This window comes from Lissotriton vulgaris, unplaced genomic scaffold, assembly GCF_964263255.1.
Source record: "Lissotriton vulgaris unplaced genomic scaffold, aLisVul1.2 SCAFFOLD_220, whole genome shotgun sequence".
In the NCBI taxonomy this organism is placed as follows: domain Eukaryota; kingdom Metazoa; phylum Chordata; class Amphibia; order Caudata; family Salamandridae; genus Lissotriton; species Lissotriton vulgaris.
In genome coordinates, this window is record NW_028248788.1 from 1,315,746 (window position 1) to 1,339,176 (window position 23,431).

Sequence of the window (23,431 nt, forward strand, 5' to 3'; positions counted from 1 at the left end):
ATCTTAATTTCACTTTTTAACTTGCATTCCTGGGCGTCATTAAATGTGGTATCTTAATCTCACTTTTTAACCTTGCATTCCTGGGAGTCATTAAATGCGGTATCTTAATTTCACTTTTTATCTTGCATTCCTGGGCGTCATTAAATGCGGTATCTTAATCTCACTTTTTAACTTGCATACCTGGGTGTCATTAAATTACTTGGTCCTGCTAGAAGTTTCGTTCAGCTGAGAGCCGCAGGGGAGGGGGTACTCTCAGGTCTGTATCTACCAGGGCTGGGACATGTTTGGTCTTCTCAGCACATCTGGGCTCAGTTGTTTTCTGGGGTCCCAGACTATGTCCTACTCTGGACAACACCAAAGGCTTCAGAGTACCCCAACGCTAGTATGTTACTGCGGCACAAGGCACCACCAGCCCAAGGTGTATAATGAAACCATTCACAAACTGTTGTATGTCAGAATATCATATTCAGAAATATTGCCTGGCATAAATATTGGGTCCTACATATGGTTTACAAACATATCGTCCCATCTGACGTAGATGCTCATCATTACCTCCAGGTGCTATTGTTGTAGGCACAATGGGGGACATCAATGTAGGTCGGCGATATTTGGACAAGGATCTTCTGGTCTCCAGCAAACAAACTGCTGCTTCTTGAGAGCCCTGCGTTGCCTCAGACTCGCCTCCATCCTGCCCCCTGCCCCCCCCAAACCTGCCCCCAGCACCATCGCCGAAAAGAGAGAGAGAGGGGCCACAACTTAGGGAAAGTTACTTTATATTAAATACAGTGTTTTCTTTTAAACTCTGGCATTTTTAAATATTAATTACAGTAAATAGTAAGGTTCAAGTCCTTAGAGCGTGCTCTGTGTTCTCCGTCAGTGCTTTTGGGGTTCTGCCCCCTTGTCGTCTCAGTTTTGGGGTTCCTGTGAAGAATGGAGGGGTCCAGCCCCCTCCGTCTCCTGCGTCACTCAGCTGCCCCTTTGTCCAGGGAAGGTCTACTGAAGGGTGGCAGAGCTGGAAGTCCTCCTGCTGGCCAGCAGCCCCCCAACAGTTTGTGAACCTAAATCCAGCACTCCCCTGAAACAGAGCAGGAGTCCAGAGCCCAGCGACCTGGTCAGTGCTGTCCTCGCTGCAGGCGCAGAGCACCGTCGCAGAAGCTTCAGACCCTGCCTGGGTAGCAGCAAACTTTCACCCTGTATAATGACCGAAGGGTAGGTCGGGCCACGTTTTTTTTTTGTTTCTTGATATAGCACACGACTCACTCCTGAAGGGGTATCTCACCTCTGTTCTGATCAGACAAACTGAGACATTCTAAAACAACCAAGTTTTTAGCATCTTCTTGAAGTTCATGAAATCCAGGGCTTCCACTGTAAGAGACGGGTGTGATGTGTGACCGCTATCCACTAACATGTCCTGGGTCTGCCTCGTCACACACACACCTGCCCGGCGGGAAAACAACCCCTGAATGACCCACCAGAAATGCCCAGTCTCATGTAATTCGAAGTGGTGGCAAGATGAGCATGCGTGTCCCAGCCTCAAGTTCTCCTCTCGTCATCATGGATGGTGGCCGAGACCTCAGCACAGTCAGGCAGATCCCATGTGGTCTCAGTGTGGGTGGGCAGGACCCTAGCACAGACATTAGCTGAGCAGTGCGAATGAACGAGCATGGTCTGGCTGTGACCATCCACTCTTCTTATACCAGCTTTCTTCCACCCAACTGACCTTGTCTTCTGTAAGGCTAAAGTACCTGAATGTGCTTTTTGTCTGGTGATTGAATCTTTCAAAGTTTGAGCTGCCAAGCCTGCTCATGGGGTCAAGGACCACATGCACCTTCCCGACTGTGAAAGGTCCCTCTTTTATGACAGCTCGCCTCTCCTCTGTACCAGCAACCACCCTGCTCTCTGAAGAGTTGGTTTCTGGATTCTGCTCTTGCTTGCTTCACCTGTGCACCCCCAGGCTCGTCTAGCCGAGTATACTGATGCCACAGCCGCTTGGTCCATCTGTAGTTTGACATTTGGATCACCTCCAGATGGGCAGGCTGCCAGTCCGGCGACTTCTCTCTGCTTGAGATGTGCCAGCCCCTGGGGCAGGGTCACAGTGCTTCGCTGCTTTAGGAGCCATGGTAGCCACTGCTCGAGGCTTCCTGCCAGAACCCAAAAGGGTCTTTGAGGATGTTGGGCTTCCATGACCCACAGGGGACGGAGCATGTCCACGAGGGGCTTCCGTGGACTCTGGTTTGGGTGATGCCTGGAGTCTACGTGCCGCTGGAGGTGTGGTGACTAGCTTAGGAGAAGTCACAAGCTCAGGTCTGGGAGATGCTGGCCCTCTCTGGGTGACGGGGGACGTGGAAGTGTCCCGCTGCTGCATGGAGTCTGCTCGTGTCAGAGTTTTACGTGGAGAAGTTAGAGATGGCCTGAGTGTGTAGCAAAAGCCTCTGTCCTTATCCAGGTCTCTAACATTCCCACTTCCCATGGAGTGGGTTTCCTTCTTGGACTTAGCGCTGGCACCCTTCCACCCTTCCGAGGGAGCCGTAGTATTTCCCTTGCTTTGGACTGACCTGGGTAGGGTCGTTCTACGACTCAAGGCGCTGGGCCTTGCTCCTTGTGGTGAAGACAAATGTTCCACCGGTGAGCTGGGTGGTTTCTGCCCTTTGGTATCCTGAGCTCCAGCTGTAACAGAGGACCTTTCCTTTGCAGAGTGAACTCTCCTGACGCCCACCCCTCCCTCACGTGCAGTCCCAAATGTGCTGGCCTTTTGCTCCCCAGGTTCTGGGTCCTTCTGCAGGTCTTTGCCCTTGTGAATTCTGGTAATAGATCCTTGTGTCCTGACTCTTTCTGCTGTCCTTGGGGGGTTGCTGTGCTCCTCTTCCCCACTGTCACAGGCACCCCGCTGCTCTCTCTTCCATTTGGCACAGGGGCTAAGTGGAGCCTTCTGCACAGCAAGATTTTCATACGATTTTAGCCCTTTCACCAGGGTCCGGCATTCCACTGTTTCACCCACCCGTGGGAACTCAGCCAAGATGGGTCCAGCACTGAGAGGTCTTGTGGTTGTAAGCCTAGCACTTGCCTTAATGCAGATCTCAGGTCTTAGTGGCTTGTATTCCTCCACTGAATCAGGCCTTGTTGACATATTTCCACTTGACGGCTGAGATTTGATGTCAGATGTTGCTAGCAAGCAAGCAGTTGATAGCTGGCGGTTGACCTCAGGCGCTGCTAGCATGCTTCCAGTTGATGGCTGGTGGTTGACCTCAGATATTTCATGCATGCTTCCAGTTGATGGCTGGTGGTTGACCTCAGATATTTCATGCATGCTGTTAGTTGATGGATGATTGTTGACCTCAATTATTGCTGGCTTGTTAGCATTTGATTGATGATTATTAACCTCAGGTCTAGCTGGCTTCTTATCAGCTGAAGGTTGGCAGCTGACCTCAGATCTTTCGTGCATGCTGTTAGCTAATGGATGGATGCTGATCTCAGCTTTTGCTGGCTTGGTTGCAGTTGGTGGATGGTTGTTGCCCTCAGTTCTTGTTGGCTTGATTGCAGTTGATGGATGGTTGTTGACCTCAGGTCTTGCTGGCTTGGTTGCAGTTGGTGGATGGTTGTTGCCCTCAGTTCTTGTTGGCTTGATTGCAGTTGATGGATGGTTGTTAACCTCAGGTCTTGTTGGCTTGTTTCTAGCTAATGGATGGTTGTTGACATCACAACTTGCTGGTTGGTCTGGAAGTGATTCTTGATGACTGACCTTAGGACTTGCTGGCATGTTTTGAGTTGATGTTTTATTGTTGACATTGGGTCCATCTGGTGTGTTTCCAGTGAATGCATGATTGCTTGGCTGAGGTTTAGGTGACAGGTGCCCAGATAATAGGCGATTGTTGACCTCAGCTTTTGTCTCGATGTGTCCAGTTGATGGAGAAACGTTAGGCTTCGGTTTTGGTGGTCGACTTCTGGTTGGAGGATGAGCGTTAAAATCAAGTTTTGCTGGAATAGACTCAACGGACTGATGACTGCTAATGTCGTGTCTGGCTGAAATGTTTTTGGTCAGCAGCTGACCGCTGTTCTCTGCTGGGACCTGATTGTTCACCGTTGATGGGAACTTGCTGCCTGAGGTCCTGGACAAGCCAGGTACAGTAGATGGATGAATAGAAAAGTCTGGTTGTGCCCAAGCATTGCCAAGTTGTAACTCACTGGAATTGTCTGAAAGGGCAGGTTGAATAGGAGGCCACTTTGCAATGTCAGTTCGAGACCTGCCATTCTTACCCGGAGAAATAACATATCGCATCTGCTGACCCAGCACAGTTTCAGAGAGTTCTCGCAGCTGGCGTGCATTCTCCTCATCAGACTGGGCTTCAATGTCCTGTTCCCGGTCGCGTCTAACCCAAGGCCCCTGGCAAGAGAAGTAGGCCATCCTGGCGGGGTTGATAGTGGGAGAGCGAGACTTGATGCGTCGTATGCTCCCATACCTACAGGCAGCTCGAAGGCTTCTTTCCAGTGTCAGCTCCAGGTCATCTCGGCTACGGTGGTCCTCGGTTACGCTGCATGTGGCTATGGACCTGCGCTTCTCAAGGCGCTCACGCTCCAAATGCTGTCGTCGTTGCTCTTCCATTTCTCTCTCCTGGTTTTCCTGCAAAAGAAATACATTTGATGAACAATCTGTGCTTCAACGCTGAAGGCAATGCATGTGTGTGGGCACAAAAACATCCTGTAGGGATGTGGAACAGCATTGGAGCACCTTAAGTATCAGAAGAAAATACTACTTAACTGTGAGAACAAGATGGCATGTGTTGTAGTTTCACAGGCTGTGCATTATCCTTCGATCCAGTGGTATGACCCGGAATCATTACCAGTGGTGTCAAGGTGGATGTCTGTGATGAGACCCTCTTATGGGTGTGTGTTTATAAAGAGATCCTCCTAAAATGTCGACCTTCTTTGGATGTCAACTCAGACTAATCTATCACTTAACACCATCATCAGATTGTTGTTAAGCCAAAAAATCCCCTTTTGGTGCTCAGCTGCTGCCTTACAAGAGGGGGAGGTTGGGCAAGACACATTTGAACCCAATATAGATACTCAGCAAGACTATTGTTACAGGAAAGTAACTTTTTTATGACGGTGTGAATCTCTAGATTCGCATGCCCACCTGCGGCAAATAGGAGGGCCACCTTTTACATGACATTGCTCAAAGATTAAAACAGTCTTCAGTACCACCGTTTGTCCTGTTGAGCGTGAATTATCAAAGTATAGTCACTTGTGAATAGGGATTGAGTTCTGGGCAGCTGCTCGTCTGCTCCCACTGCCGGCGTTAGCAGACCACAGGAAGACCTTGCAGCAGTTTTCCTGCTATATCATAGCATAACTTTACTTTCTAACCTTACAAACTTGACTTGGGCTCCCAAACAGCACGAAGCCAAAACCCAGACGTATCTATGGAACAGCCCCGGTAATTCTTCTCTGGTCTATCAGGACCTTCTACCTTTGATTATGGGAACAAAAGCAAGGGCGGTAAAGACAATTTGGAAATGAGGTACACGGCATGTGATATGGGGTATGTGACTCTATAACGGATTCAACCACTAGATTGCAGTTTAATGCACCGCTTGTAAATATATAGAGCTAATCACTTGTGGCATGTGAATCTATAACAGGTCCATATAAAATACAAAAATACAGTCTCCACTCCAATATTCTTGTCACTCTCATGCAGGTACCATGGTCTTGTACCCACCTGAAGGGCTTTCAAGAACTTGTCACAGAAGGTGCTGAAGATTTGGCAGCATTCCTCCAGCTTGAAGGTCTCTTCGTCCTCACAGAGGAACTCCAGCAGCTGCTGCCTGGAGGCCCGCATCGCCTCCATCTCCCTCTGCACCCCTTCTAGTTGATCCTCAGCACCCTGGAACAATAAGAGCCAAACCATGAGCCAGAGTCCCACCTTGTGACTCATTAACGCCAACAAATGACCGGGCATTTCACGTGCAGGCCATCAATAGCAACAAATGAGCTAGAGCCTCACTATGTGACCCATCAACAGCAACAAATGAGCGAGAGTCTCACTATGTGACCCATCAACAGCAACAAATGAGAGTCTCAATCTGTGACCCATCAACAGAAACAAATGAGAGAGAGCCTCACTATGTGACCCATCAATAGCAACAAATGAGAGAGTCTCAATATGTGACCCATCAACAGAAACAAATGAGCGAGAGCCTCACTATGTGACCCATCAATAGCAACAAATGAGAGAGTCTCAATATGTGACCCATCAACAGAAACAAATGAGCGAGAGCCTCACTATGTGACCCATCAATAGCAACAAATGAGAGAGTCTCAATATGTGACCCATCAACAGAAACAAATGAGCGAGAGCCTCACTATGTGACCCATCAATAGCAACAAATGAGAGAGTCTCAATATGTGACCCATCAACAGAAACAAATGAGCGAGAGCCTCACTATGTGACCCATCAACAGCAACAAATGAGAGAGTCTCAATATGTGACGCATCAACTGAAACAAATGAGCGAGAGCCTCACTATGTGACCCATCAACAGCAACAAATGAGCGAGAGTCTCACTATGTGACCCATCAACAGCAACAAATGAGAGTCTCAATATGTGACCCATCAACAGAAACAAATGAGCGAGAGCCTCACTATGTGACCCATCAACAGCAACAAATGAGTCTCAATATGTGACCCATCAACAGAAACAAATGAGCGAGAGCCTCACTATGTGACCCATCAATAGCAACAAATGAGCGAAAGCCTCACTGTGACCCATCAATAGCAACAAATGAGCGAGAGCCTCATAATGTGACCCATCAATACCAACAAATGAGCGAGAGCCTCATAATGTGACCCATTAAAGGCAACAAATGACCGGACATCCCACGTGCAGGTCATCAATAGCAACAAATGAGCGAGAGTCTCACTATGTGACCCATCAATAGCAACAAATGAGCGAGAGTCTCACTATGTGACCCATCAATAGCAACAAATCAGCGAGTCCCTCAGTATGCGACCCATTAAAGGCAATAGTTGAGCATAAGTCCCAATATGTGATCCCATTAAGGACAGCAAATAAATGAGAGCCACATGTGATCCTTTAATGACAACAAATGAGTGAGAGCCCCATCATATGATCCACGGAGGCTGATGAATGAGCCGGAGTTCCACAAGTTAACTATTAATCAGGGGCGGCTCCTCCGTAATGGCGGAGGAGCATCGCCCCACTGGCTCAGAGCCAGCTTGTGCAGGGAGGGGTGGGGCCGGGGCATGAGAGGGGGGAGGAGGAGTGCTATGTGCACTTGTAAGTGCGCATGTGTGTTTGGCCGGCCGTCTCAGGCCGACCAAAACACACATGCGCACTTAGGTTTCTCCAGCCTGGCTGTATTGAGCAGCTAGGCTGGAGAAACCCCACAGACTCTCTGACCTGGACTGAGAGTCTTCTCAGCCCACTCAGGCCAATCCCCATGCTGCTCTCATATGAGAGCAGTGTGGAGATTGGATAGGAGTCTGGTGCTTTCTCAGGAACTCCAAGAACTGCAGTAGAGGAGCCGAGACGGACTGCAGTATCAAGAAAGTGTTTATTTTTATCACCCACTAGTCACACACTGCCTATGTGCTTCCCGCTGGTCTCCTTCCCCCCCCCCATGCTTCCCCCTGGTCCCCTCCCGCGCCCCCTCCAACTGCCCCTCCTCTGTATTTTATTGTGTTGGACGCCACTGCTATTAATACCAAAAGGTGACCAAGAATCAAAACATGTTACCGAATAATACCAGCAAATTAGTAAGTTCCCCTGGTCACCATTAATGCCAAAGAATGTGGGTTCCACTCTGTGACAAGTAACACCAGCAAATGAGTCAGAGTGCCCCCCGGTCACCATTAATGCCAAAGAATGTGGGTTCCACTCTGTGACAAGTAACACCAGCAAATGAGTAAGAGTGCCCCCGGTCACTATTAATGCCAAAGAATGTGGGTTCCATTCTGTGACAAGTAACACCAGCAAAGGAGTAAGAGTGCCCCCCGGTCACCATTAATGCTAAAGAATGTGGGTTCCAATCTGTGACAAGTTACACCAGCAAAGGAGTAAGAGTGCCCCCGGTCACCATTAATGCTAAAGAATGTGGGTTCCAATCTGTGACAAGTTACACCAGCAAAGGAGTAAGAGTGCCCCCGGTCACCATTAATGCTAAAGAATGTGGGTTCCATTCTGTGACAAGTAACACCAGCAAAGGAGTAAGAGTGCCCCCAGGTCACCATTAATGCTAAAGAATGTGGGTTCCAATCTGTGACAAGTTACACCAGCAAAGGAGTAAGAGTGCTCCCGGTCACCATTAATGCCAAAGAATGTGGGTTCCATTCTGTGACAAGTAACACCAGCAAAGGAGTAAGAGTGCCCCCAGTTCACCCCTAATGCCAAAGAATGTGACCTCCACTTTGTGACAATTAACAACAACAAATGAGTAAGAGTGCCCCCGGTCACCATTAATGCTAAAGAATGTGGGTTCCACTCTGTGACAAGTTACACCAGCAAATGAGTAAGAGTGCCCCCAGGTCACCATTAATGCTAAAGAATGTGGGTTCCAATCTGTGACAAGTTACACCAGCAAATGAGTAAGAGTGCCACCAGGTCACCATTAATGCCAAAGAATGTGGGTTCCACTCTGTGACAAGTAACACCAGCAAATGAGTAAGAGTGCCCCCGGTCACCCCTAATGCCAAAGAATGTGACCTCCACTTTGTGACAATTAACAACAACAAATGAGTAAGAGTGCCCCCGGTCACCATTAATGCTAAAGAATGTGGGTTCCACTCTGTGACAAGTAACACCAGCAAAGGAGTAAGAGTGCCCCCGGTCACTATTAATGCTAAAGAATGTGGGTTCCAATCTGTGACAAGTTACACCAGCAAAGGAGTAAGAGTGCTCCCGGTCACCATTAATGCCAAAGAATGTGGGTTCCATTCTGTGACAAGTAACACCAGCAAAGGAGTAAGAGTGCCCCCAGTTCACCCCTAATGCCAAAGAATGTGACCTCCACTTTGTGACAATTAACAACAACAAATGAGTAAGAGTGCCCCCGGTCACCATTAATGCTAAAGAATGTGGGTTCCACTCTGTGACAAGTAACACCAGCAAAGGAGTAAGAGTGCCCCCGGTCACTATTAATGCTAAAGAATGTGGGTTCCAATCTGTGACAAGTTACACCAGCAAAGGAGTAAGAGTGCTCCCGGTCACCATTAATGCCAAAGAATGTGGGTTCCAATCTGTGACAAGTTACACCAGCAAAGGAGTAAGAGTGCTCCCGGTCACCATTAATGCCAAAGAATGTGGGTTCCACTCTGTGACAAGTAACACCAGCAAAGGAGTAAGAGTGCCCCCGGTCACTATTAATGCTAAAGAATGTGGGTTCCAATCTGTGACAAGTTACACCAGCAAAGGAGTAAGAGTGCTCCCGGTCACCATTAATGCCAAAGAATGTGGGTTCCACTCTGTGACAAGTAACACCAGCAAATGAGTAAGAGTGCCCCCGGTCACCCCTAATGCCAAAGAATGTGACCTCCACTTTGTGACAATTAACAACAACAAATGAGTAAGAGTGCCCCCGGTCACCATTAATGCTAAAGAATGTGGGTTCCACTCTGTGACAAGTAACACCAGCAAAGGAGTAAGAGTGCCCCCAGGTCACCATTAATGCTAAAGAATGTGGGTTCCACTCTGTGACAAGTAACACCAGCAAAGGAGTAAGAGTGCCCCCAGGTCACCATTAATGCTAAAGAATGTGGGTTCCAATCTGTGACAAGTAACACCAGCAAAGGAGTAAGAGTGCCCCCAGTTCACCCCTAATGCCAAAGAATGTGACCTCCACTTTGTGACAATTAACAACAACAAATGAGTAAGAGTGCCCCCGGTCACCATTAATGCTAAAGAATGTGGGTTCCACTCTGTGACAAGTAACACCAGCAAAGGAGTAAGAGTGCCCCCAGGTCACCATTAATGCTAAAGAATGTGGGTTCCAATCTGTGACAAGTTACACCAGCAAATGAGTAAGAGTGCCCCCCGGTCACCATTAATGCCAAAGAATGTGGGTTCCACTCTGTGACAAGTAACACCAGCAAATGAGTAAGAGTGCCCCCGGTCACTATTAATGCTAAAGAATGTGGGTTCCAATCTGTGACAAGTTACACCAGCAAAGGAGTAAGAGTGCTCCCGGTCACCATTAATGCCAAAGAATGTGGGTTCCATTCTGTGACAAGTAACACCAGCAAAGGAGTAAGAGTGCCCCCAGTTCACCCCTAATGCCAAAGAATGTGACCTCCACTCTGTGACAATTAACAACAACAAATGAGTAAGAGTGCCCCCGGTCACCATTAATGCTAAAGAATGTGGGTTCCAATCTGTGACAAGTTACACCAGCAAAGGAGTAAGAGTGCCCCCAGGTCACCATTAATGCTAAAGAATGTGGGTTCCAATCTGTGACAAGTTACACCAGCAAAGGAGTAAGAGTGCCCCCAGGTCACCATTAATGCTAAAGAATGTGGGTTCCAATCTGTGACAAGTTACACCAGCAAATGAGTAAGAGTGCCCCCGGTCACCATTAATGCTAAAGAATGTGGGTTCCAATCTGTGACAAGTTACACCAGCAAAGGAGTAAGAGTGCCCCCAGGTCACCATTAATGCTAAAGAATGTGGGTTCCAATCTGTGACAAGTTACACCAGCAAAGGAGTAAGAGTTCCCCCGGTCACCATTAATGCCAAAGAATGTGGGTTCCATTCTGTGACAAGTAACACCAGCAAAGGAGTAAGAGTGCCCCCAGGTCACCATTAATGCTAAAGAATGTGGGTTCCAATCTGTGACAAGTTACACCAGCAAAGGAGTAAGAGTGCCCCCGGTCACCATTAATGCTAAAGAATGTGGGTTCCAATCTGTGACAAGTTACACCAGCAAAGGAGTAAGAGTGCCCCCGGTCACCATTAATGCCAAAGAATGTCGGTTCCATTCTGTGACAAGTAACACCAGCAAAGGAGTAAGAGTGCCCCCAGTTCACCCCTAATGCCAAAGAATGTGACCTCCACTTTGTGACAATTAACAACAACAAATGAGTCAGAGTGCCCCCAGGTCACCATTAATGCTAAAGAATGTGGGTTCCAATCTGTGACAAGTTACACCAGCAAAGGAGTAAGAGTGCCACCAGGTCACCATTAATGCCAAAGAATGTGGGTTCCACTCTGTGACAAGTAACACCAGCAAATGAGTCAGAGTGCCCCCCGGTCACCATTAATGCCAAAGAATGTGGGTTCCACTCTGTGACAAGTAACACCAGCAAAGGAGTAAGAGTGCCCCCAGGTCACCATTAATGCTAAAGAATGTGGGTTCCAATCTGTGACAAGTTACACCAGCAAAGGAGTAAGAGTGCCCCCCGGTCACCATTAATGCTAAAGAATGTGACCTCCACTTTGTGACAAGTAACAACAACAAATGAGTAAGAGTGCCCCCCGGTCACCATTAATGCTATAGAATGTGAGTTTCACTCTGTGACAAGTAACACCAGCAAAGGAGTAAGAGTGCCCCCAGGTCACCATTAATGCTAAAGAATGTGGGTTCCAATCTGTGACAAGTAACAACAACAAATGAGTAAGAGTGCCCCCCGGTCACCATTAATGCTATCGAATGTGGGTTTCACTCTGTGACAAGTAACAACAACAAATGAGTAAGAGTGCCCCCCGGTCACCATTAATGCTATCGAATGTGGGTTCCACTCTGTGACAAGTAACAACAACAAATGAGTCAGAGTGCCCCCCGGTCACCATTAATGCCAAAGAATGTGGGTTCCACTCTGTGACAAGTAACACCAGCAAAGGAGTAAGAGTGCCCCCAGGTCACCATTAATGCTAAAGAATGTGGGTTCCAATCTGTGACAAGTTACACCAGCAAAGGAGTAAGAGTGCCCCCCGGTCACCATTAATGCTAAAGAATGTGACCTCCACTTTGTGACAAGTAACAACAACAAATGAGTAAGAGTGCCCCCCGGTCACCATTAATGCTATAGAATGTGAGTTTCACTCTGTGACAAGTAACACCAGCAAAGGAGTAAGAGTGCCCCCAGGTCACCATTAATGCTATAGCATGCGAGTTCCACTATGTGACAAGCAATACCAGCAAACTTGCAAACTCCTGAAGTTGTGACCATTAATGCAAACAATTGAATCTGTATCCAACGTGTAGGTCATTAATGGCAATACATATGAGCTAATCCAGATTTTTTGGACCTAGAACCCACCATGTGACCCTATAAAACCAACAAATGAGCAAAAGTCACACATGCAACCCTTTAATCCAAGAAGCAAGGCCAATAATGCCAAAAAATAATCACAAATCCCACCATGTGATCCACTGATGCAGACCAACGAGTTCCACATTTGTTATGTTGATTTGTATAGAGCACTAATCACCCGCGAAGATATCCAGGTGCTTGAACAGAGGTGTGGTATTGTTGCCCTGCCCCTTTATTCGAAGAGACAGTTTATGTTAAAAGCTGAGCAAGAGTTCAAACTTGCGAAACACTCATACAAACAAAGGAGCAAGAGTGTCCCTATGTCATCATTAATGCCAAACATTTAGTCAAAGTCCCATGCTTGGACGTGTTAATTCCAGCAACTGAAAGAGCATCCGACATGCAGGCATGTAATGGCAAAATAAAGGTAATAGTCCCACCATGTGACTCACTAATGACAACAAATGAACAATGGGCCACCAAGTGGCCCCCTTAATGCCAACAAATGAGCAAAAGTTCCAACAAGTGACCCATTAATGACAACAGATGAGTGAGAAGCCACCGAGTGACCCCTCAATACCAACAATTGAGCAAAAGTTCCAACGTGTGACCCATTACTAACAAGAGATGAGCGAGAGGCCACTGAGTGGCCCATTAATACCAATAAACGAGCAAAAGTTCCAACAAGCGACCCATTAATGCCAACAATGAAAACTCCACACTGGGACTCGTCAGCTCTAACAAATGAGCTAAAATTCCAACATGCGACCCATTAACGCCAACAATGAAAGTCCCACACTGGGACTCGTTAGTTCCAACAAATGACTGAGAGGGCCACAATGTGACCCTTTAATAACAACAAATGAGCTTAAGTTCCAACATGCGACCCATTCATGCCAACAATGAAAGCCCCACACTGGGACTCGTCAGCTCTAACAAATGAGCTAAAGTTCCAACATATGACCCATTAATGACAACTGTTTGTCAAGTGGAGTGCTGCTAACAAGCACGCTACATGAGCAAGCGTTGCCCTACCACATGGATGACCATAACACCAAGGGAAGGCCGACCATGAGCTCCTTGACTAACAGACCAATGAACATTTTAGCACAAATCTCATCACATGAAGCAAGTGGATCACCACCAAGTGCGCTACACACCAGTACTACCAGTTTAGTAGCACCCTACCACAAGAATGCACAGCAGACCAATCAAAACATTAGCATGAATCTCGCCATGTGAGGCAAACAGCACATCACCGAATGAGCACGCTACAGTGCACTACAGGACAACTGCCACATCACACCACTCGCACTACCAAAGTACAGCAATGCCCGCAAACGGAGGTAAGCAGGCTGCAAACTACAGGGAATGCAGGACCCTGCCAAATGACATCAAAGCCAGTCACACGTCACAGAACCAGCTCCCCTTCCCTCTGCAGAGTCACACACCCAACTTAGATTGGACTTACCTGCAAGAACCCAGCCATTTGGTTCCTGATTTCCCTGTGCTCCGCTACCGCCAGCGTACGGGCCAGAGATGACACCTGCTTCTGCAGCCGGTAGAACTCTTCCACCATTCCTCCTTCAGATAACCTGGAAGTGGAGAGAGACAGGGGCTGAGTGTACGTAGGCGCCATGGATTTCCACTTACAAGATCCTGGCGATTGCACCCACAAACAGGACAGTGCTCAGCAAGCAAACGTATCCATTGCCAAGTACCCGTGGCTTGTCTCCCAGCATGCACACTAAGAGCGGGAGGTTTGTTGTGTGGGGCTTTGCACTACTTTTAAAGAGGATAGTGGTGTTTGTGATTCAGCACCCTTTAAGATGCGGGCACTGAGCAGCTCGTGAACAGAGAGTGAATGGTTTGATGTACAGAGCTTGAGAGCAACAGTAGGAAGCCAGGAAGGCCTCAGAAAACAATGGGACGCGTATTCCAGTGGTACTGCATCAACCAGGCCCACAGAAGAAGAGTTCTTCCTTCTTGGCGCTGGACTGTACCATTGCAAGAAAGGTCACTGGAGCGGACCAGGCTCATACAAGCGGCTACTGCCCAGAGTAGCCGTTTGGTGAAATAAATCCAAAGGGCTCGTCTGCCCAGGCCCTACTCAGACGTTTCAATATTTGAAGAGGGTCCTGGCCTTTCTTTTCCTGCAAGCATCGAGAGCTGCACTCACCAACCCGTCACCTCTGTTCTGAGGGCCTTGGGGTGGCTTTGGATAGGGGGACCAGGGCAATGCTGCTGCAGGAACAACACGGATGTGGAGAGAGGGGGGCCTTCTGATCATGCTCACCCATCCCCCCTCCAACACCCAGGGCAGGGACACAGGGGATGGGCTGGGCTGAAGGACAGGGCTACTTTCACTTTCACTCGCTTGCCGTCATGGCAGCCACCAATGAGGGGTTTATGAACAATACAAACTTTGCAAGATCTTGTACTGCTCATTAAAGTTCAATAGGACTGGATGTGTGCCACGCGCACAACACGCATGTCAGGGTCAGCATGGAAACCAGGAGTGTAAGAGAGGGATCGACGTGGACAAGCAAGCATCCGGCCACCAAGATGGAAGAAAACCAGAGTCCAGAGAGGACGTGCTCCTGGCCCTCGTGCACCATAGAGCCGGGTCTGGCAGGAGTACCCGGAGTCCAGAGATAACGTGCTCCTGGTCCTCGTGTACCATAGATCCGGGTCTGGCAGCTCAGTGGACCAGAGCAGCCGCTGCAGGGGCCTGTGTTCAACCTCATGGGCACAGGTTCAAATCCCGCGGGTCCACTCAGCCTTTCATCCATCTGAGGTCGATAAAATGAGTACCGTTGGGTAACAATAAACATCTGCAGGGGCGGCTCTAGGCTCATGGTGGCCCTGGGCAGGAAGAGTAGGTAGGGGGCCCCAGAAGAGGGGGTCCAGGTTGGGCGGAGCCGCCACCCCCGTAGCTCAGGAAGGTGTTAGGAAGTGGAACAGAGCAGACGCCGCCAAATCCCTGTCAGGGGCCGCCATGCAAATATGTATCCATCCTCAGAGGATTATTATATTAAGGAATATATTGGCGTGAGGGCCCCTGGGGTTTGGTGACCTTGTGCAGGTGCACAGCTTGCACATGCCTAAGGCCGCCCCTGACATCTGTTACTCAGCGCCAGGACACCTACAGGTAATCGTGCGCTTTACAAATACATATATTATGTTATGTTATAACCTGGCACGAGCACCCTAAATCCGAAGATGCCCCCCGTGCACTCTTAATGTTAAAGTCTGTCCTGTCCTGGTGACCTTATCAAGAATTCACCAGGAGTGCTGCCGAGGGGGGAGGGGGGTATGCGGGCGGGGGTCGGGGTGCGAGGGTAATATTAATAAAGACCAGCCGGTGACCGTGGTTGGGACGTTACATCCCGACACATTTTTGGTGAAAAGACGTACATTACCAGAAAAGATTTGAATTAAAAATATAGTAGCAGATTTACAAGCCCCTTGCGCCACTTTTGCATCACTTTTAACATGGGAAAGGTGACGTAAAAGTGGCGCAAGGGGCTTGTAAATCTGCCCCATGGTTTGGGGGAGGCATCTGTTTAAGTTCCACAGATGCCATTAATAATAAAATGTCCACTGTTGCTTTTTCATGTCAAGTCCTCTGTCTGGGACTTTCGCTTTATTGTTTTTCATCGCTATATCAATAGTGTTAAATGTATTGTTTAAAGCTCGAGTTTGCAAAGAATAATAGAGAATGTCATTGTTAATTGCATCTAACTTCCCCTGTCCAAGGGCACCAGACACTGCATTTTCCACATTTATAAGAGCTCATATTAACAAAATATTTTGAGTAAGTGCTGCGCATAAAACTCTTTTCCAAAGGGCGGGGCGCACTGGAATTATTAGGAAATGTGTGAAAAGGAAACGAGATAAGATTAAAAGTCAAACAGTAAAATGAACACAGGAGACTGGGGAAGGCCGCGCCCGGGCAGCGGCATCCGCCCCTGTGTGTGTGAGATGTACCATGGAGGTCTGTGGCCCTCACATACCATCAAACCATCTGCCCCTCTGTGTGTGAGATATACCTCGGGGTTTGTGTCCTCTCCATACCACCCGCCCCTGTGTGTGTGAGATGTACCCAGGGGTCTGTGTCCCTCACATACCACCCGCCCCAGCGTGTATGAGATGTACCCAGGGGCCTGTGTCCCTCACATACCACCCGCCCCTGTGTGTGAGATGTACCCTGGAGGTCTGTGTATCTCACATACCACCCGCCTCTCTCTGTGTGTGAGATGTACCCAGGGGTCTGTGTATCTCACATACCACCCACCCCTCTGTGTGTGTGAGATGTACCCAGGGGTCTGTGTATCTCACATACCACCCGCCCCTCTGTGCGTGTGAGATGTACCCAGGGGTCTGTGTATCGCACATACCACCTGCCCCTGTGTGTGTGAGATGTACCCAGGGGGTCTGTGTATCTCACATACCACCCACCCCTGTGTGTGTGAGATGGACCCAGGGGTCTGTGTATCTCACAGACCACCGGCCCCTCTGTGTGCGTGAGATGTACCAGAGGTCTGTGTATCTCACATACCACCCGCCCCTGTGTGTGTGAGATGTACCCAGGGGTCGGTGTATCTCACATACCACCCGCCCCTGTGTGTGTGAGATGTACCCAGGGGTCTGTGTATCTCACATACCACCCGCCCCTGTGTGTGTGAGATGGACCCAGGGGTCTGTGTATCTCACATACTACCCGCCCCTCTGTGTGCGTGAGATGTACCAGGGGTCTGTGTATCTCACATACCACCCGCCCCTGTGTGTGAGATGAACCCAGGGGTCTGTGTATCTCACATACCACCCACCCCTGTGTGTGTGAGATGTACCCAGGGGTCTGTGTCCCTCACACACCACCCACCCCTGTGTGTGTGAGATGTACCAGGGGTCTGTGTCCCTCACATGCCACCCGCCCCTGTGTGTGTGAGATGTACCCAGGGGTCTGTGTATCTCACATGCCACCCACCCCTGTGTGTGTGAGATGTACCTCCGGGTCTGTGTCCCTCACATACCACCCGCTGTGTGTGTGAGATGTACCCAGGGGTCTGTGGCCCTCACATGCCACCCGCCCCTGTGTGTGTGAGATGTACCCAGGGGTCTGTGTATCTCACACACCACCGCCCCTGTGTGTGTGAGATGTACCCAGGGGTCTGTGTCCCTCACAAGCCACCCGCCCCTGTGTGTGTGAGATGAACCCAGGGGTCTGTGTATCTCACACACCACCCGCCCCTGTGTGTGTGAGATGTACCCTGGAGGTCTGTGTATCTCACATACCACCCGCCCCTGTGTGTGTGAGATGTACCTCGAGCTCCGTGTCCCTCACATACCACCCCTTTGTGTGTGTGAGATGTACCCAGGGGTCTGTGTCCCTCACACACCACCCACCCCTGTGTGTGTGAGATGAACCCAGGGGTCTGTGTATCTCACACACCACCCGCCCCTGTGTGTGTGAGATGTACCCAGGGGTCTGTGTATCTCACAAACCACCCGCCCCTCTGTGTGTGTGAGATGTACCCTGGAGGTCTGTCTCCCTCACATACCACCCGCCCCTGTGTGTGTGAGATGTACCCAGGGGTCTGTGTATCTCACATACCACCCGCCCCTCTGTGTGTGAGATGTACCCAGGGGTCTGTGTCCCTCACATACACCCGCCCCTGTGTGTGTGAGATGTACCCAGGGGTCTGTGTATCTCACACACCACCCGCCCCTGTGTGCGAGATGTACCAGGGGTCTGTGTATCTCACATACCACCCGCCCCTGCGTGTCTGAGATGAACCCAGGGGTCTGTGTCCCTCACATACCCCCCGCCCCTGTGTGTGTGAGATGTACCCTGGAGGTCTGTGTATCTCACACACCACCCCCCCCTGTGTGTGAGATGTACCCAGGTGTCTGTGTATCTCACATACCACCCGCCCCTGTGTGTCTGAGATGAACCCAGGGGTCTGTGTATCTCACATACCACCCGCCCCTCTGCGTGTGAGATGTACCCTGGAGGTCTGTCTCCCTCACATACCACCCGCCCCTGTGTGTGTGAGATGTACCCAGGGGTCTGTGTATCTCACATACCACCCGCCCCTCTGTGTGTGAGATGTACCCAGGGGTCTGTGTCCCTCACATACACCCGCCCCTGTGTGTGTGAGATGTACCCAGGGGTCTGTGTATCTCACACACCACCCGCCCCTGTGTGTGAGATGTACCAGGGGTCTGTGTATCTCACATACCACCCGCCCCTGCGTGTCTGAGATGAACCCAGGGGTCTGTGTCCCTCACATACCCCCCGCCCCTGTGTGTGTGAGATGTACCCTGGAGGTCTGTGTATCTCACACACCACCCGCCCCTGTGTGTGAGATGTACCCAGGGGTCTGTGTATCTCACATACCACCCGGCCCTGTGTGTCTGAGATGAACCCAGGGGTCTGTGTATCTCACATACCACCCGCCCCTCTGTGTGTGAGATGTACCCAGGGGTCTGTGTCCCTCACATACACCCGCCCCTGTGTGTGTGAGATGTACTCTGGAGGTCTGTGTATCTCACACACCACCCGCCCCTGTGTGTGAGATGTACCCAGGGGTCTGTGTATCTCACATACCACCCGGCCCTGTGTTTCTGAGATGAACCCAGGGGTCTGTGTATCTCACATACCACCCGCCCCACTGCGTGTGAGATGTACCCTGGAGGTCTGTCTCCCTCACATACCACCCGCCCCTGTGTGTGTGAGATGTACCCAGGGGTCTGTGTATCTCACATACCACCCGCCCCTCTGTGTGTGAGATGTACCCAGGGGTCTGTGTCCCTCACATACACCCGCCCCTGTGTGTGTGAGATGTGCCCAGGGGTCTGTGTATCTCACACACCACCCGCCCCTGTGTGTGAGATGTACCAGGGGTCTGTGTATCTCACATACCACCCGCCCCTCTGTGTGTGAGATGTACCCAGGGGTCTGTGTCCCTCACATACCACCCACCCCTCTGTGTGTGAGATGTACCCAGGGGTCTGTGTATTTCACATACCACCCGCCCCTCTGTGTGTGAGATGTACCCAGGGGTCTGTGTATCTCACATACCACCCGCCCCTGTGTGTGTGAGATGTACCCAGGGGTCTGTGTATCTCACATACCATCCGCCCCTGTGTGTGAGATGTACCAGGGGTCTGTGTCCCTCACATACCACCCACCCCTCTGTGTGTGTGAGATGTACCCTGGAGGTCTCTGTCCCTCACATACCACCCGCCCCTCTGTGTGCGTGAGATATACCTCAGGGTCTATGTCCCTCACATACCACCCGCCCCTCTGTGTGTGTGAGATGTACCTCGGGGTCTGTGTCCCTCACATACCACCCACCCCTCTGTGTGTGTGAGATGTACCTCTGGGTCTGTGTCCCTCACATACCACCCGGCTCTCTGTGTGTGTGAGATGTACCTCAGGGTCTATGTCCCTGACATACCACCCGCCCCTCTGTGTGTGTGAGATGTACCCTGGAGGTCTATGTCCCTCACATACCACCCGGCTCTCTGTGTGTGTGTGAGATGTACCTCAGGGTCTGTGTCCCTCACATACCACCCGCCCCTGTGTGTGTGAGATGTACCCTGGAGGTCTGTGTATCTCACACACCACCCGCCCCTGTGTGTGAGATGTACCCAGGGGTCTGTGTATCTCACATACCACCCGCCCCTGTGGCGCTCCATCTGGATGAAAGAAGAGACATCTTTAACCAGAGCCATTATTGATGATTGTCTCACTGTTGATTACCATTTAAAGATCCCATGGATTAAATATATCATCAACAGCTTTCAGGAGCTCTATGGCCTTAACATAATGACTGATCGATATGGGGCTTCAGACTTTTCAAAGTCTGAAATGAAGAACATCTTTTTGAACCATAAATCAGAGATGCGGGCTAGTGAGGAATGCAAGCTATCTACCTGTGTGTTCTATAGCAGCTTGAATGATACAGTGGGTTATCAGCCATATTTGACTCAAGTGACTAGAGTCTCCCATCAGTTCGTCCTAACAAGGCTAAGGATGGGGATTGTACATAATCTGGTTGCTTTTCCAACTTTGAATATGCTTCCTGCTGGTCCTTGCCCGTGTGATAACATTTCTGCCCAAAGCACTACGCACTTTCTTCTACTATGTCAATTGTATGGGAACTTCCGTAAAACTTTTTTAAAACCTATTTTTGTTAAGTTTGGTGTTAGAACAGTTCATGATTCCATGAAATTGCTTTTTACTCTGCACCCTCCTGATGTTTGTTTTTTTACTGCTACTTTCCTGCTTAAAGCAATCAGTGTCAGGAAAAGTATTTGTTTTTAAATATTTATTCTGTCCCCATCTGTACATTATGTTTTCTTTTATACATGATTGTCCAAATGTAAAATGTAATTATATGTAAATGTTAGCTTGTACTTAATATATGTGTGCTTTTATGGACGTGTTTTATGCTCCGAATAAAGCCTTATGAAATGAAATGAAATGACTTGAGTCCTTGTGTGTGCCTCTCATGTACAGTATGTGGTGTCCTCTTTATTTGACATGAGTTCCCGTGTGTGCCTCTCATGTAGTGTGTGGTGTCCTCTTCATGAGACAGGAGTCCTCAAGTGTAACTCTCATGTACAGTGTGTGGTGTTCTCTTCATATGACATGAGTCACCGTGTGTGCCTCTCACATACAGTGTGTGGTGTCCTCTTCCTATGACATGAGTTCCTGTGTGCGCCTCTCACATACAGTGTGTGGTGTTCTCTTCATATGACATGAGTCACTGTGTGTGCCTCTCACATACAGTGTGTGGTGTTCTCTCCATATGACATGAGTCACGGTGTGTGCCTCTCACATACAGTGTGTGGTGTCCTCTTCCTATGACATAAGTTCCTGTGTGCGCCTCTCACATACAGTGTGTGGTGTTCTCTTCATATGACATGAGTCAACGTGTGTGCCTCTCACATACAGTGTGTGGTGTTCTCTTCATATGACATGAGTCACCGTGTGTGCCTCTCACATACAGTGTGTGGTGTTCTCTTCATATGACATGAGTTCCTGTGTGCGCCTCTCACATACAGTGTGTGGTGTTCTCTTCATATGACATGAGTCACCATGTGTGCCTCTCACATACAGTGTGTGGTGTTCTCTTCATATGACATGAGTCACCGTGTGTGCCTCTCACATACAGTGTGTGGTGTCCTCTTCATATGACATGAGTCACCGTGTGTGCCTCTCACATACAGTGTGTGGTGTTCTCTTCATATGACATGGGTCCTTGTGTGTGCCTCTCACATACAGTGTGTGGTGTCCTCTTCATATGTAAATGTAAATGTGTTTCGATTTATATAGCGCACTTTAACCCAGGGGCCTCAAGGCGCCTGCTTAGGGAACCCGTCCTGGTATTCCCCTGTGAGATACCCCAGCCGGGTATCCACAAGGTGAAAGCCAGGCATCCCGCCGCGAGGGGCCATAGTGGAGATTAATCAAGCTATTGCCCAGAGTCGCAGAGTGTGACCCCGTGAGTCGAGTAGGCACCAGAGCGAGAATTGTCGACTTCGTGGAATTTTTGAGCCCGAGACCCACCGAGGCGGGGAATCGAACCCTGGTCCACGGCCGATCTCAGCTTCTGGGTCTGCCACCTCTAACCACTGAGCCACGCTTCTCCACAAATATGACATATGACATGAGTCACCGTGTGTGCCTCTCACATACAGTGTGTGGTGTTCTCTTCATATGACATGAGTCCTTGTGTGTGCCTCTCACATACAGTGCGTGGTGTCCTCTTCATATGACATGAGTCCTTGTGTGTGCCTCTCACATACAGTGTGTGGTGTTCTCTTCATATGACATGGGTCCTTGTGTGTGCCTCTCACATACAGTGCGTGGTGTCCTCTTCATATGAAATGAGTCCTTGTGTGTGCCTCTCTCATACAGTGCGTGGTGTCCTCTTCATATGAAATGAGTTCCCGTGTGTGCCTCTATCATACAGTGTGTGGTGTCCTCTTCATATGACATGAGTCCTTCTGTGTGCCTCTCACGTACAGTGTGTGGTGTCCTCTTCATATGAAATGAATCCCTGTGTGTGCCTCTCACGTACATTGTGTGGTGTCCTCTTTATTTGACATGAGTTCCCGTGTGTGCCTCTCACATACAGTGCGTGGTGTCCTCTTCATATGAAATGAATGCCCGTGTGTGCCTCTCACATACAGTGTGTGGTGTCCTCTTCATATGACATGAGTCACCGTGTGTGCCTCTCACATACAGTGTGTGGTGTCCTCTTCATACGACAGGAGTCCTTGTGTGTGCCTCTCACGTACATTGTGTGGTGTCCTCTTTATTTGACATGAGTTCCCGTGTGTGCCTCTCACATACAGTGTGTGGTGTTCTCTTCATATGACATGAGTCTCCGTGTGTGCCTCTCACGTACATTGTGTGGTGTCCTCTTCATATGACATGAGTCCTTGTGTGTGCCTCTCACGTACAGTCTGTAGTGTCCTCTTCATATGACATGAGTCCCCGTGTGTGCCTCTCACGTACAGTGTGTGGTGTCCTCTTCATATGACATGAGTCACCGTGTGTGCCTCTCACATACCGTGTGTGGTGTCCTCTTCCTATGACATGAGTTCCTGTGTGCGCCTCTCACATACAGTGTGTGGTGTCCTCTTCATATGACATGAGCCACCGTGTGTGCCTCTCACATACAGTGTGTGGTGTTCTCTTCATATGACATGAGTCACCGTGTGTGCCTCTCACGTACATTGTGTGGTGTCCTCTTTATTTGACATGAGTCTCCGTGTGTGCCTCTCACGTACATTGTGTGGTGTCCTCTTCATATGACATGAGTCCTCGTGTGTGCCTCTCACGTACAGTCTGTAGTGTCCTCTTCATATGACATGAGTCCCCGTGTGTGCCTCTCACGTACATTGTGTGGTGTCCTCTTCATATGACATGAGTCCTCGTGTGTGCCATTCACGTACAGTGTGTGGTGTCCTCTTCATAAGACATGAGTTCCAGTTGCTCCCTCAAGTAGTTTCAGAACCGGTGTGTGTCCGCCGTACTCCATGATCCATCGTATGCCCCTCGTGTACTACAGGCTGCCATCTTTCTCTACCCCTCTGCGTGTCCTGTGTCAGTAAAGTGTGTTTATCAATGGCCTGCTCCCTCATA

General features: G+C 49.4%; 1 protein-coding gene across 2 annotated transcripts in view; it reads right to left on the reverse strand.

Moving 5' to 3' along the window:
- Nucleotides 1–756: 756 nt before the first annotated feature.
- Nucleotides 757–23,431, reverse strand: part of LOC147663825 (uncharacterized) — a 227,180-nt gene continuing 204,505 nt past the window's right edge. The window contains exons 9-12 of one of the 2 annotated variants that reach the window (XM_086950187.1): nt 13,736–13,859; nt 5,720–5,884; nt 3,290–4,618; nt 757–3,244 (exon numbers count right to left, since the gene is read on the reverse strand). In XM_086950187.1, the coding sequence (XP_086806313.1) occupies nt 2,018–3,244; nt 3,290–4,618; nt 5,720–5,884; nt 13,736–13,859 (2,845 nt within the window). In that variant the 3' untranslated portion in view covers nt 757–2,017. Of the gene's footprint in view, nt 4,619–5,719; nt 5,885–13,735; nt 13,860–23,431 lie in introns of both variants that reach the window. The other variant, XM_086950186.1, reaches the window with a different exon arrangement.